General features: G+C 62.3%; 2 protein-coding genes across 7 annotated transcripts; one reads left to right on the top strand and one right to left on the bottom strand.

The window, feature by feature from the left end:
• Positions 1–66: 66 nt before the first annotated feature.
• PLEKHJ1 (pleckstrin homology domain containing J1) lies at positions 67–2638 on the bottom strand. The gene is made up of 6 exons (XM_038567912.1): positions 2215–2638; positions 2051–2118; positions 1530–1596; positions 889–979; positions 754–817; positions 67–675 (listed from the first exon to the last, which is right to left on the bottom strand). The coding sequence occupies exons 1-6, from the start codon at positions 2306–2308 to the stop codon at positions 610–612; spliced, it is 450 nt and encodes a 149-aa protein (XP_038423840.1). The 5' UTR covers positions 2309–2638; the 3' UTR covers positions 67–609.
• Positions 2095–13102, top strand: SF3A2 (splicing factor 3a subunit 2). 6 transcript variants are annotated; one of them, XM_038567908.1, is made up of 9 exons: positions 2095–2557; positions 7288–7452; positions 8735–8806; positions 9846–9892; positions 10320–10429; positions 11401–11450; positions 11532–11672; positions 11975–12043; positions 12154–13102. In XM_038567908.1, the coding sequence occupies exons 2-9, from the start codon at positions 7327–7329 to the stop codon at positions 12973–12975; spliced, it is 1437 nt and encodes a 478-aa protein (XP_038423836.1). In that variant the 5' UTR covers positions 2095–2557; positions 7288–7326; the 3' UTR covers positions 12976–13102. The 6 variants fall into 6 exon arrangements, with proteins under 6 accessions (XP_038423836.1, XP_038423838.1, XP_038423835.1 ...); XM_038567910.1 differs by having other exon boundaries at positions 2554–2665; XM_038567907.1 differs by lacking the exon at positions 2095–2557 and adding an exon at positions 2733–2882.
• The last annotated feature ends 24 nt before the right edge of the window (positions 13103–13126 follow it).

Below are 13126 nucleotides of genomic sequence, written 5' to 3'. Positions count from 1 at the left end.
CCCTCGGGAGCCAGCTCCAACCACCCGGGTCCAGCAGCCCCTCCCTGCATTCACTGCAGCACCGTCCCATGTGAAAAAGAGGTACCTTTATTTGAACAGAACAAGCTCGCTGGCCTGAGAGCAAATGCTTCCAGGTCCGCCTAGAGGCGGCTGGCCAGGGGCTGCCCCATCAGCAGGAGGAGGATTCACAGTGGCTCCAAGAGGCGTGGCCCCCACGCCCTTCACAGCATCGTCTGGCCTTGTACATTCAGCCTGCACAGAGCAGGAGACCTGTGCCAGCCTCAGGTGCCGCCAGGCCCCAGATGGACGTGCCCAAGGGGCTGGGCGCAGCTTCTAGGAGTGGACACTTGTCCCCCGGTAGCAGCATGTGGCACCAACAGGTACCAGACCAGTCTAGGGGGGTCCCCGAGGCACGAGCATAGGGGGGCTTACTGGGTTGTCTGTCCAACCTGCCCCCGTCCCCCGCCACCATCGTGGGCTTTTGAAGTCTTTAAGCCAAGCACCTGCTGCAGCAAATCCAGGCCTGACCAGGACACCCAGGGCCTGGAGAAAACAGGGAGTGAGTGCTTGTTCCAGTCCCAGTAGAAAAGGTGGCGAGCCCCACCCAACTCAGGCCTTCAAGCCACCCAGCTGGAACCTGGCCTCCTCAGATATGCCGAACTGCTCCAGGGGGTCCTGTGTGGATGAACCAGCAGCATGAGCCGGGGCCCCAGAGGCCGCTGCCCGGCCCCCTGCCCCCTGCCCCCTGCGCACCTTGCCAGTCATCTTCTGGATCTCATTCCTGTAGAATATGAGGCTTCTCCGCATGAACTCGTAGCTGGGGGAGAAAGTGGAATGTGCTCACTCAGGCCCCCCCCTCCCCAGCCCCTGGGCAGGCCCACACCTCACCTGGCTCGACGCAGAGCCCCCATCCACTCCTGACACTGCTCCTCACTGCAGCACTCAAAGTGGTACTTCCTCTCTGGGTCCTCCATGAAGCCTGCGGAGGGAGCGGTCTGTCTGTCCCATCTCACTGCCCGCCGCCCCCTCCGAAGCCCCCCCACGGGCCTCCACCTTCCTCCAGGCCAAGACGACTCCCAGCGGCTGAGTGGACTGAATGGTGCCCCCCACACAGTAGTTCCAGTCCTAACCCTAGAGCCTGTGGCCCAGATACAGAACCCTTCAGAGTGCGGCTACTTAATAAGTCAGGGGAGAATAGGCGGCACAGGACGTCCCCGAGAACATGAAGGGGGGACACGAACACCCTAGGAGTCCTTCTGCAGAGGCAAGGGCGCTGCCAGCTGCCGGCCACCCCGGAAGCCAGGCTCGCCTGGGACAACCTCCCCGACAAGGATCCCCCGCAGGCCCAATGACGTCACTTCTCCAGCCCCAGGGCGCCCACAGCAGGGCCCGGCAGCCCAGTGCAGCACTGCCCAACAGGAGACAAGGTCCTAGAGGAGCTGCACCCCGGCAGCCCGAGGGAAGGGTGGACTTTGTCTCCGCGCAGACCCGCGGCCGGGCCGAAGGGGCAGGGCGGGCGCGGCACTCACAGATGGAGAAGCCGCTGGGCTCTTCCTGGGTGATTCTGCAGCGCTCCAGCAGCAGGGCTCCGACGGGCTGCGGGAGGGGGCGAGTGGGGACCGGCCTCGTGGGGACCCGGGCCCCCGCCCCCGCCGGACCCCAAAGCCCGCCCGGCGCGCCCCCCCCCACACCTGTCCGGGCCCCGCTCCCGGCCCCTCCCCCCGCCCCGACTCCTGTCCGGGCCCCGCCCCCGGCCCCTCCCTCCCCTCCCCCCCAGGCCCCCTCCCTTCCCGGCCCCGACACCTGTCCCGGCCCCTCCCCCGGCCCCGCCCTCCCCTCCCCCCCCCCAGGCCCCCCTCCCTCCCCGGCCCCGACACCTGTCCCGGCCCCGCCCCCCGGCCCCGCCCTCCCCTCCCCCCGCCAGGCCCCGCTCCCTTCCCGGCCCCGACACCTGTCCCGGCCCCGCCCCCGGCCCCTCCCCCGGCCCCGCCCTCCCCGCCCCCCGGGCCCCCGCTCTCTTCCCGGCCCCGACCCCCGCCCGTCGGCCTACCTCGGCCTCGTCCGTCCGGAAGTAGAAGAGGAAGTTGACCACCAGCTTCACCAGCCGCCGCTTCAGCACTGCGGGCACAGGGCGGGCTCACGCGGGCTCGGCCGCCACCCACCCCCGCCCGGCCAGCCCGCCCGCCCGCCCGCCCGGCGCTCCGGCCCGCTCACCACTGCCTTTCTTGGGGCCTCGCATGCCCAGCTCGGCCGCCAGTTCGGCCGGCTGCCGGGACAGCGCCTGCAGCTCCTTCTCGTTGTAGCGCATGGCGCTGCCAGGACCCAAAACGCGGAGCGCGGGCCGCGCCCTCCCGGCCGCCGTCCCCTCTCGCGCCAAAAAAGTCCTACAGTGCCGTCCCGGAAGCGCCGTCGCGGCCACTGCGCTTGCGCGGCCCCGAGACACGCATTGTGGTGTTGGCCGGCGCGCGGCGCTAAGCCAGGCCCGCGTGGGGGAGCACGCGATACCGGCCGACACGGACGGCCGTTATAAATAACCACGCAGTCAGCTGGATCCGAGGTGGGAACCCAGGAAGGCAGCCTCACGACCGTGGCGCCCTCTACCGACGAGCCCACGCCCGCCCTCCCGCGGAAACCGGCCCGGCGCCCGCTAGGCGTGGAGAGCCTGGTGCGCACGCGCACTCCCGAGTTCCGGCCCTTATTCCCAGCCCCGCCCCCTTTCCTCGCCCTCTCGAGCATCAGGTCCGCCTCGCCTGGCGAAGCACGCATGCGCACACGGGAAGCCCTCACCCCTCTCCCCAGACCCCACCGTTTGCCCCCGGAAGCGCTTCTGTAGCCCGCGACGCGCCTGCGCATAACGTCTTCGTGGCAGCGGCGGGCGCGGGGTGAGGAGTCGCGCGGGGTGAGGATCCGGGCTGGCCGAGCGCGGCGGTCCCGGGGCCCTGGCTTCCCCGGACGGGAGCGGCGGGGGGCGGGGGGCTCTCGGGTTCGCGGCGCCGCCGGGCCCCAGCTCCCTGGCCGCGCGCGGGGTCGGGCCCGACGAGTCCCGCCTCCTCGGAAGTGTGCGGGTCGGGTCGGGGCCCGGCGGCGCCGTGGGGTCCCTGGCGGCGGGTCGGGGGGGGGGGGGAGGCCGAGGGGGCGCCCGCGACGGGCCCGCGCCCTGGCGTCCCGGGGCTGACGTTGACTTCGGTTGTCCGCGAACGTGCGTGCTGAGAATTTAGGGTAACAAGCTCTAGACTGAGCATCCCTCTTGGGGCCCCCAGGCGGCCCAGGGCGTGACCCCGGGGTCCCGGGATCGAATCCCCCATCGGGCTCCGCGCAGGGGGCCTGCTGCTCCTCTGCCTGTGTCTGCCTCTCTCTGTGTGTCTCTCATGAATAAATACAATCTTTAAAAAAAAAAAAAAGATTTGTATTTGTTTATTAGAGAGGGGGAGGTAGAGTACAAGCAGGGGGAGGAGAGGGAGAAGCAGGCTGACTGCTGAGCGGGGAGCCCGGGACCCTGGGGTCACGACCTGAGCCACCCGCGCCTCCCGATGGTCTCTGTCCACGGGGGTCTCTGTCCTTTTTTCCGTCCGAACAATGAGATTCTCTCAAGCCCCGGGCCCGGGCTGTTTCCCTTTCTTTGGGAATGCTTTCAGATTTCTTTGAGGATGCCTTCCATGCTTCTTGCTGTTCTCGCTCTGAAATTTCATCTAAGTCCTGTTCTCTTACTTTCCCCCCTGTTTTGCGTTTCTTTGTAAAAGGTTGGTTTGACTTGTACCCGCAAGCTCTTAAGTTCAGCTGTTTCCAAAGGTCTTGGGTTTGGGTTTTAACTGCCCTTGCTAACCTTTGGTGCCGTGCTCTGCATTGGAGGTGTAGTAACTCTCACCCTGTTTTGTTTTGTTTTGTTTTAATTTTTATTTATTTATGATAGATATATATATAGAGAGAGAGGCAGAGACAAAGGCAGAGGAGAGGGAGAAGCAGGCTCCATGTGCCGGGAGCCCGACGTGAGACTCGATCCCGGGACTCCAGGATCACGCCCTGACCGCTGAGCCACCCAGGGATCCCCCCTCTCACCCTCTAATTAAGGAGGATGCTAACATTGCCTGGGGGGGTGGGGGGTGGCTAGCGGATGTGTCTGTGTTTGAGTTCCCAGACTCTAACCTAGCGAGTCTCACTGCCCAGCAGGCCTAGGAAACCAGACAGGCCTAGGTTTCTTTGGGGGTGCAGGGGACTCCCACTGTCAGTGTCTGAGAATACCGTTTCTAGCGTGCTCTCACTGTGTCCCTGGATTGGGGACCTCCAGGTGGACCCTCTGGGCAAGCTGCAGGGGCAGGGCAGGTGTTCATGGAATTCCTTCTTTACAGCCTGGCCCTCACTCCACTCCCTGGCTCTCCAACTCTCTCCCTCTGTGCCTGCCCCTCTAAGTGGAGCGGCCCTTTGTTCAGTTCTTCTGAGACTGTAAAACCTACCCAGGCAGTCGGGTGAGGGCCCCTGGGCTCCTGTAGGGGATGACCTCCCCTGGGGAGGCCAGGAACACTCTGCAGTGGGCTACAAGCAACTGGCACCTTGGGTCTCCAGTGGCTACTGCTTCCCTTTAACTTGGTGACCAGCTCAGTGTTTGCGTTCCGTCTTCCTGAGCCCGTCACTCTAAACGTGGACCCTTTTTGCAACACCCGTGTTGCCTTTGCCCCAGCCAGCCACTAGCATTTGAGGGGCTTATCTGATGGCTTAACAAGGAACTGGAATCCTCACCAGATGGGGTGGGGGGGGGGATCTCCTGGCTTTGTTAACACATTACTTTCCAAGTCAGTCTTATGGCTCTTACTGGCTCCCCACCGCTGGGTCAGTGGGGTGTTCTGGAGATGTCACTGCTAGAACAGGTGACAGGAAGTGAGGGCATGTCTCTGTCCTGGCCCCTGGGTCCCAGCCAAACTGGGGAGCACACACTGCCTTTGTTTTCTTTGTGGGAACAGCAGCCCCGATCGGATGAGGTTCCGTCCCACTGTGCTGTTGCTTTGCAGCTTTCTCTGACTAGTGACGCCAGGCGCAGCTTCATCCACCTGTTGGCCGGCTGCTGACTTGATCAGAGCACACTCCCACCCCTAAAAGCACCCAGTTTTCATTGTTCAGGTGAACGCCCTCCTGTAACAGCCTTGAGAAGCTGGGTGTTGTTCTCCACGGAGCCCTGGAAGTCCCTGTGGACCTGTGGGAAAGAGACCTCCCAGGCCCCGATCCCCACTGCCAGTGGAGGCGAGAGGGCCGGTCCCTCCACGCTCACAGGCATCCCTCTCATCGCTTCACCCAGAAACCTTGAGTCTCCCTCAGGGGCAGTCAGGTGCTTCGCCAGCAGGTGGGGCAGTGCTGGCCTCCCGTGAGGTCTGTCTGCAGGGACCACAGAGCTTTGGGCAGACCGTGGCTGCAGGCCCCCGTGGCTGTTGGGGTGCAGTGTTCCCTGGTCTCACTGAGCGTGGCACAGAGGGCTCTCCTGGTGTCATAGTCTCCTTTTTTTTACAGTGAAACGTTTGTTTCACAGCGTGATTGCCATAGTTGATGGTGCTTATTTTTCATGCTTTGCCTGACAAAACTTAAAAGTGGGCAGCTCTGGGTGGGCTCGTATAATGAAAAGTCTGACCCTGTGATGTGTATAATCCCCTGATTTGTCAGCCTTCAGGATGGTCGTGTTGCTGGTTCCCAGGTGTGAGGTCTTCATATGCTCATTAAGGGAAGAAGAACCAAGCGAGGGAGAGGTCTGGATCCGATAGCATTAGGGGCCGACCCGAGTCACGCTGCAGGCCATACCCGATGTGCTACTTTCCTATGGCCCCTGTAGCAAATCCACAGAGTTGGTGTTTTTTTTTTTTTGTTTTTGTTTTTAAGATTTTTAGTTATTTATTCACGAGAGACACAGAGAGAGAGAAAGAGACAGAGACACAGGCAGAGGGAGAAGCAGGCTCCATGCAGGGAGCACCATGCAGGACTCGATCCCAGGACCCCGGGATCAGGCCCTGGGCCGAAGGCGGCTGCGCTAGACCGCTGAGCCACCCAGGCTGCCCTGAGTTAGTGGTTTAAACGACAGGTCTATTGCTGAGCAGTTCTGGAGGTCTGAAGTGGGGGGGGGGGGTGCCTGGGTGGCTCAGTCATCAAGGGTTGAATTCTTGACTTCGGCTCAGGTCGTGACCTCAGAGTTGCGTGATTGAGCCCTGCCTCAGGCCCTGCACTGAGTGCGGAGTCTGCTTGAGATTCTTTACGCCCTACCACCCCTTTGCTTCTCTATTCTCTTCTGTTCTTTTAAAATAAGTAAATAAATCCTGAAGTTGTTTTTCTTAAAGTGTAAAGGCAGGGAGACCTGCTCCTGCCTTTTCCCACTTCCAGAGGTGCCACCTCCCTGGCCCACAGCCTTTCCTCTGTCCTCACCACCAGCAGCGTGGGGTCTGCCCGTCTGTAGGGCTTCCATCCTCTGCCTCCCTCTCAGGAGGATCCCGGGGTCACCCCCACCTCAGGGACCTGGACTTGCCCGCCCCTGCAAGGTCCTTTTTGCTATTTATGGTTCCAAATCCTCAGGTTTCAGAGATTAGAATGGAGACATCTTTGTGGGGTCATATTCACTCCTGAGCCCCATTCCATGAACTCAGCTCTGCAGGGACAAGACACCGTGGGTTTACGCCAGGGGCCTGGGGCTGATCTTACCCAAGTCAAGAGAGAACGTGTTTGGAGGGCAGAGGGAGGTGCCTGGAGGTTGGATCTGAGCCGAGCCTGAAAGAACTTGGGAAGCGTGGTGGCAGGGAGTGGAACCAGGCTATTTAGGACTCAGGAGAGTCCTGCTTGGGCACAAGTAGGTCTTGGATTTCTTGTGCATTGGGCAGAAGAAGTAGGTAGGTAGCATCTTCCTTGCCTTCAGCAGATTTACAGCCGAGCCACAGAAGTAGAATTTAGTTTGGGGAAAGTAAACATAGACAAGTGGAAATAATTCAGAGGCGAGGACACCGAACACTTGGGCAGTCCACGAAGGCTTCCTGAAGGCGGTGAGACTTGCTAGAGAACTTGGCCACCTCTTCCCTGTTGCCATTTTGGGTCTCAAGCTTTTATACTCCTCGGACTGCAGTGGCTTCCTCTTCAGTCCCCCGGCGCCGTCATTCATAGACACCCCACCTGTCCTTGTTCGCTCTTACTCCAGTTAGTGTGTGCTCGGCTCACCCGGGCCCTCAGACTACTGCAGGGAAGAGGAGGCTGGGAAGGGGGTCTTCACTTGCCCCAGCAGCAGCTGCCGAGTCCTGCGCTCTCACAGCCTCCCCTTTGGCCCTGCAGGTCTCTCTGCCAGTCTGGTAAAGCCCCAAGGCCCTCACCATGGACTTCCAGCATCGCCCTGGGGGTAAGACCGGGAGTGGAGGCGTGGCCTCCTCCTCGGAGAGCAATCGAGACCGCAGGGAGCGCCTCCGGCAGCTGGCCCTGGAGACCATCGACATCAACAAGGTTGGTGAAACCAGGGGCAGGCGGGTGGGCAGGCGGCCTCCCCACCCACGTTACCCCCTCTCCCTGCACCTGGTGCCCTTGGCCCTGCTCTCAGCTTTGGAGTCCTGGTCCGTAATTGAGAGCCCTTGACCTAGAGCAGCTCCTCCTGTCCACCCCAGAGCCCACCTGCTGTTCAAAGGGTCTTTTTATTGCTTGAAGTTTTTGGTTTTGTTTGATTTACCGGAGATGTGGAGAACTGTCAGTGGTGAGGGTCATGATAGCGTCGCGTGACTTGATGATCTAGCTGTAAACGTCAGAGGGCGGTGTTTTACTTAGGTGTACAGAGCTCTTGGTGGACCAGGGTCTCCCCACCAGCACTGCGGACATTTAGGGCCAGGTTGTTTGCCAGATTGTTTTGGGCACTTCTGGCAGCTGGGCAGCGTCCCTGGCTCCCACCCACTCAGTGCCCAGGAGCACCCTAGTTGTGACAACCACAGGCCCAGACACCACCCAGTGTCCCTTAGGGGCAGTGTCACACTGGCTGTGACCCTAAGGGTCAGAGTATGGTTTCCCTTAGACTTTGAACCTCTGTGAGATGTGTTGAGCCCTCACCATGTGCCAGGCACCCCCAAAGCTCCCAGCGTCACCTCTGAGGTCAGTTGTGTTACCATCCTCATGAGGAAAGAAGGGAGGACCACCACTGCCAAAGATGACAGGGCCCCCGGGCAGAGGAGGTAGGGTTTGAGCCCCAACTGGTGTGCTCTGTGCCTCAGGTCAGAGTGCTTGTGGAAAGTCAGCCGTCTGGCCGAGGAGGCCCTGCACGCCGAGACAAGCGTCTCTATGGGCCTTTGTTTTAACCCATTTGCTTTTGTTCTTCCTGTGTCTGGCCTGTGCGGTGGTGCTTGGAATCCCAGGGGGGTTAGCCACCTGTCCCTGTCCTGACCCGGGAGGTGGACGCCCCACAGTGCCCTCGTGACTCTGCTTCCCTCTGGACCCAGTACTGCCACAGAGGTGGGGCCGGGGGCCAGCATTGGTGGCCCCCAGCCCTGCCAGGTGGCCTGTATCTGCGGGGGCCCAGGTGGTCCCACAGTGCTGCCTCAGAAGGCCCTGCGGGGGCCCAGGCCACAGGCTGCTCCTAGTTGTTTGTCCTCGGAACACCTGCCCCAAAGTGGGACAGCTGCCCCTCTCTGCCAGCAAGTGGTGGTCTGTGCCTCTTGGACAAAGACAAGGCTTTCGCCCCTCCTGGAGCAGGTGGGGACCACGGGGCGCGATGGGTGCTAACAGAGTGTGCTTCCCTCCCCAGGACCCTTACTTCATGAAGAACCACCTGGGTTCATATGAGTGCAAGCTGTGCCTGACCCTGCACAACAACGAGGTGCGTCCCTAGTTCCGGGCTGGGCTCTCCTGCCGCCAGGTCCAGGTGCCGCCTGTCCCGCTCAGGCGGGACTCTGTGCCCGTCCGCATCCTGGTCGTGCTCTCCCTGCTAATTCTGGGACGTTGTTCAGGGCAACAACGAGGGCAACAGGCCCGGATCTGCTCGCTCACCTGAGTGCCCCCCATCTCAGCCTGCGCCCCCAGAGCCCGCTGCCGCTGTGGTGCGCCAGGGGCCCCTCCGGCGTGCTTCCCCTGAGCGTCGTCACTGCCGTTCCTGCACGAACTAGACTTGCAGCTGTGGGGCAGGCCCGTCCCAGACATTCTGGATTCAGTTTTTGAGATCTCATTAGTGTGGCTCTAGCTCATTTCTTTGAACGACCGTACATTGTCCCACGATGGTATAACTAGCGCTCAGGCTGCCCTGACCCACTCAGTGACAAATAGATTCCGTTTGGTCTTCTGCACACTGTGGAATGTTCTGATGGTCTTTCAGCGCGTGTACAAGTGGTGCTGACTCAGCCAGTCTTGCGTGTCAGGGTCTGTCCCCCTCAGCACTGCTGACGTCAGAGCCGGGTCATTCTCTGGGGGGTGCTGAGCAGCATCCCTCATCTTGACGACCACAGACATCCCCAAACGTGGCCCAGCGTCCCCCTGGTGGTCCCAAAACACATGGGGTTCACCTTGCTCTCTAGAGGTCCCCTAGGCTGCGGTCAGCATGGACGCGCAGGGTCACAGGGTGTGTGCACCGTTGGGTTTGCCAGCGGTTGCCAAGTAGTCTGCACCATCCAGCCAGGTCCAGTAGGCGCCCTCCCATGACAGGCGGCGAGACCTGCCGTGTCCCACACCCCGTGATTGCGGACCTTCGCAGACCTACTCTGTCCCACTCTGCATGTGTCTCATTGCACTTCATGTGGACCTGCTAGAGTTTGTTGATTCCGCGGTGACCCGGTGTCCGCTTCGCGCTGGGCCCTGTGAACACAGGCCGGCTCCTCTCTGCCCACCCGTTCACTTGGGCTGTGTGTGTGCTTTTCCCGCTCCAGGGCAGTTACCTTGCGCATACCCAAGGGAAGAAGCATCAGACCAACTTGTGAGTACCCCCGCCTCCTTCCAGGGCCGTGTCTGGTCTCCGAGGTACACAAAGCGCACTTGGGTCTGTCCTTGCGAGCCACGCTAGAAGCAGCCCAGCCCAGCCGTGCCTCGGGGCTGAGTGGTTAAGCTAACCGGTCTTGCTGGGGTGTGAGGCTTCCGTGACACAGTGGGAAAGAGATGAGGGCTCACGGAGACTCCCTAGTAAAGGACGGTGGGAAACGTGATGAGAAGGGACAGGTGCCCCGACCTTGTCCCATCCCCACTTCAGGCAAACCCTGGGACCCCCAGCCAGCACCCCCACGCCACTCGCCTCCCAGACAAAGCCCAAGGTCAATGTGGAGGCTGGTTAGCTCCCAGCACCTGGGCCTGTGGCCTTGGCAGCCTGTGTGGAGGGGCCACAGCGCTTGTGTCCGTCCCGCCTGCAGGGCCCGGCGAGCTGCCAAGGAGGCCAAGGAGGCCCCCGCCCAGCCGGCACCAGAAAAGGTCAAGGTGGAGGTGAAGAAGTTTGTGAAGATTGGCCGCCCGGGCTACAAAGGTAACTCTGGGAGTGTGGTCTGGCCTGCTGCTGGTGGTGCACGCGAACGAGCCTTTGGCACAGACCCCCGACCCTGTCCGTGAGCCACCGGGACTGCTGTCCGTTGGCCGTCGCAGCAGGGGCCCTCCCTCACCTGCACCGCTACGGGCACCCCGCTAGTGCCCCGGCCCCGCCTCTCCTGTGAACATTCCCAAACAACCCATCAGGGTGCCGTGGCTCCCCTGCGCCGTATTCCAGTGTCTCGGGAGCTGGGGATTCTTTACAGTCCTAGTGAGGGTGTGTGGCCATGGGGGTCAGCGATTCCCTTTCTTTTGACCTCGGGGTGGGGTGGGGCAGGGGGTCCGTGTAAGAAACCGCATGTAGGGGACTGTGTTCCTGGGAGCTAAAAGGAAAGGAAAAACTACCAGGCAGGTATCCTAACCAAGGGTAGGGACGCCGCGAGGGTGACGGGCGTTCCAGGCAGGACGGAGCCGTGCAGCTGTGCTTCATAAGCTAGGGCTCGGATGCCAGGATCCTTGTGGGGAGGCCACTAGAGGCCTTTTGGCCATAATAGGGCACCTGGTGTCTGTCCTGATTAAAGTAGGGGGACGCTTGAGGGCTGAAGGAGGGTGTGGCGTGCCTGGGAGCTGGACGGAGAGCAGCCTGGAAGTGTGGGCACGGCCACTGGCCTCTGATGAAGAGGGCCGCCTCCCAGAAGCCGGGTACGGGCATCGCTAGCCTTACTGCACCCACATCGTGCTGTCCCAGCCCTGCAGGTGAGGGCCGCAGAGCCCACTCTCCTGCCCACACCCCTCCCTGTGTGATCTCACGCGGGGACCCTCCTGGCCCTGGGCGTGGACTGCAGGTAGCTCTGGTGTATCAGCCAGCTGGTGTCCTCTAGTGTCCTGCCCTCCCGTTCGTGGGCAGCAGCCACGGTCCTTTATCTTCGGGGGGACACGCTAGTCGGGACTTGAGACCCTTGTGTGTTGCAGTGACCAAGCAGAGGGACACGGAGATGGGCCAGCAGAGCCTCCTTTTCCAGGTAAGGTTAAACCTGGAGTCCCATCCTGAGTGAGGGAGGGTCCCTTGAAAGGCGGCGTTGCCACCTGCTGTGTCCCCACAGATCGACTACCCTGAGATCGCCGAGGGCATCATGCCCCGCCACCGCTTCATGTCCGCCTACGAGCAGAGGATCGAGCCTCCGGACCGGCGCTGGCAGTACCTGCTGATGGCTGCTGAGCCCTACGAGACCATCGCCTTCAAGGTAGTGCAGGCGGGGTCCACCGATCCTCGTGGGCAGGCAACGAGGCTGGAGTGTCCCTCCAGCCACTCACGGGTGCCCCACCTGGGTCCTTGGCTCTGGCAGGCTGGGGAGGGACATCCTGAGGTCCCAGGTGCCCCTAGCCGTAAGAAGCCCTCGTTCCCAGGCTGGTCAGGGACCCCATGACCTCGTCCTGGGCCCAGACAGACCACGACCCTCCCCCGGGGTGGCCGGCTGGCGACGTGGGCCAGGTCAGGTACCCAGAGCCGAATCCTGAGGCCCCTCTGCCTCCACTCCCTGCACAGGTGCCAAGCAGGGAGATCGATAAGGCCGAAGGCAAGTTCTGGACTCACTGGAATCGGGAAACCAAGCAGGTAAGTCATTCTGGGTCCGGGCAGTTCTGGGGCTTTCGGTGGCTGCCCTGCTGGCCTGTCCTTCACCCTGGGCTCCAGGGCCCCACTCAGCCCTTTGTGTTTCTGTCCAGTTCTTCCTTCAGTTCCACTTCAAGATGGAGAAGCCACCAGCCCCGCCGAGCCTCCCTGCTGGGCCTCCTGGGGTGAAGAGACCCCCACCGCCCCTGATGAATGGTTTGCCCCCTCGGCCACCACTGCCAGAGTCTTTGCCCCCACCACCGCCAGGAGGCCTGCCTCTGCCACCCATGCCACCCAGTGGGCCTGCTCCCTCAGGGCCTCCGGGCCCTCCCCAGCTGCCCCCACCAGCTCCTGGGGTCCACCCCGCAGCACCAGGGGTCCACCCCCCAACATCTGGGGTCCACCCTCCAGCACCAGGAGTCCACCCCCCAGCTCCTGGGGTTCACCCCCCGGCACCGGTGGTCCACCCACCAACATCTGGGGTCCACCCACCTGCTCCTGGTGTCCACCCTCCGGCCCCAGGGGTGCACCCAACAGCTCCGGGAGTCCATCCTCCTCCATCTGCTGGGGTTCATCCCCAGGCCCCGGGGGTGCACCCACCGGCTCCTGCTGTTCATCCGCAAGCCCCGGGGGTGCACCCACCAGCTCCTGCAGTCCACCCCCAGGCCCCTGGAGTCCACCCTCCAGCTCCTGGGGTCCACCCACCAGCCCCAGGGATCCACCCCCAGCCTCCTGGGGTCCACCCCCCACCTCCTGGGGTCCACCCTTCAGCTCCTGGGGTCCACCCTCCAGCTCCTGGGGTCCACCCCCAGCCTCCTGGAGTTCACCCCTCAAATCCTGGGGTGCACCCCCCAACTCCCATGCCCCCAATGCTGAGGCCCCCACTGCCCTCCGAAGGCCCTGGGAACATTCCACCCCCTCCCCCAGCCAACTGAAAAGCAGCCCCTTCTCCAGGCAAGATGGGTGTCGTGTGTTCTGGTGTTTTCCTTCCGAGCTAAGCCTGGTGCTCTCGTACTGGGCTGTACCGTGTCCCCAGCGCTCATTAAACACCTCCCCTCGTGACCCGAGTGAACTGCTGTGTCGGTG

The sequence above is a fragment of the Canis lupus genome, chromosome 20 (assembly GCF_011100685.1).
Source record: "Canis lupus familiaris isolate Mischka breed German Shepherd chromosome 20, alternate assembly UU_Cfam_GSD_1.0, whole genome shotgun sequence".
In the NCBI taxonomy this organism is placed as follows: Eukaryota; Metazoa; Chordata; class Mammalia; order Carnivora; family Canidae; genus Canis; species Canis lupus.
This window is presented reverse-complemented; position numbering and strand designations above follow the sequence as displayed.

Coding starts and splice junctions, on each gene's coding strand:
- PLEKHJ1 (XM_038567912.1), bottom strand. CDS start 2,308: ATGCGCTACAACGAGAAGGAGCTGCAGGCGCTGTCCCGGCAGCCGGCC. Junction 1,597..2,050: donor TCCGGACGGACGAGGCCGAG/GTAGGCCGACGG, acceptor CCCCTCCCGCAG/CCCGTCGGAGCCCTGCTGCT. Junction 818..888: donor GGGGCTCTGCGTCGAGCCAG/GTGAGGTGTGGG, acceptor TTTCTCCCCCAG/CTACGAGTTCATGCGGAGAA.
- SF3A2 (XM_038567908.1), top strand. CDS start 7,327: ATGGACTTCCAGCATCGCCCTGGGGGTAAGACCGGGAGTGGAGGCGTG. Junction 8,807..9,845: donor TGACCCTGCACAACAACGAG/GTGCGTCCCTAG, acceptor TTCCCGCTCCAG/GGCAGTTACCTTGCGCATAC. Junction 11,451..11,531: donor AGCAGAGCCTCCTTTTCCAG/GTAAGGTTAAAC, acceptor GTGTCCCCACAG/ATCGACTACCCTGAGATCGC.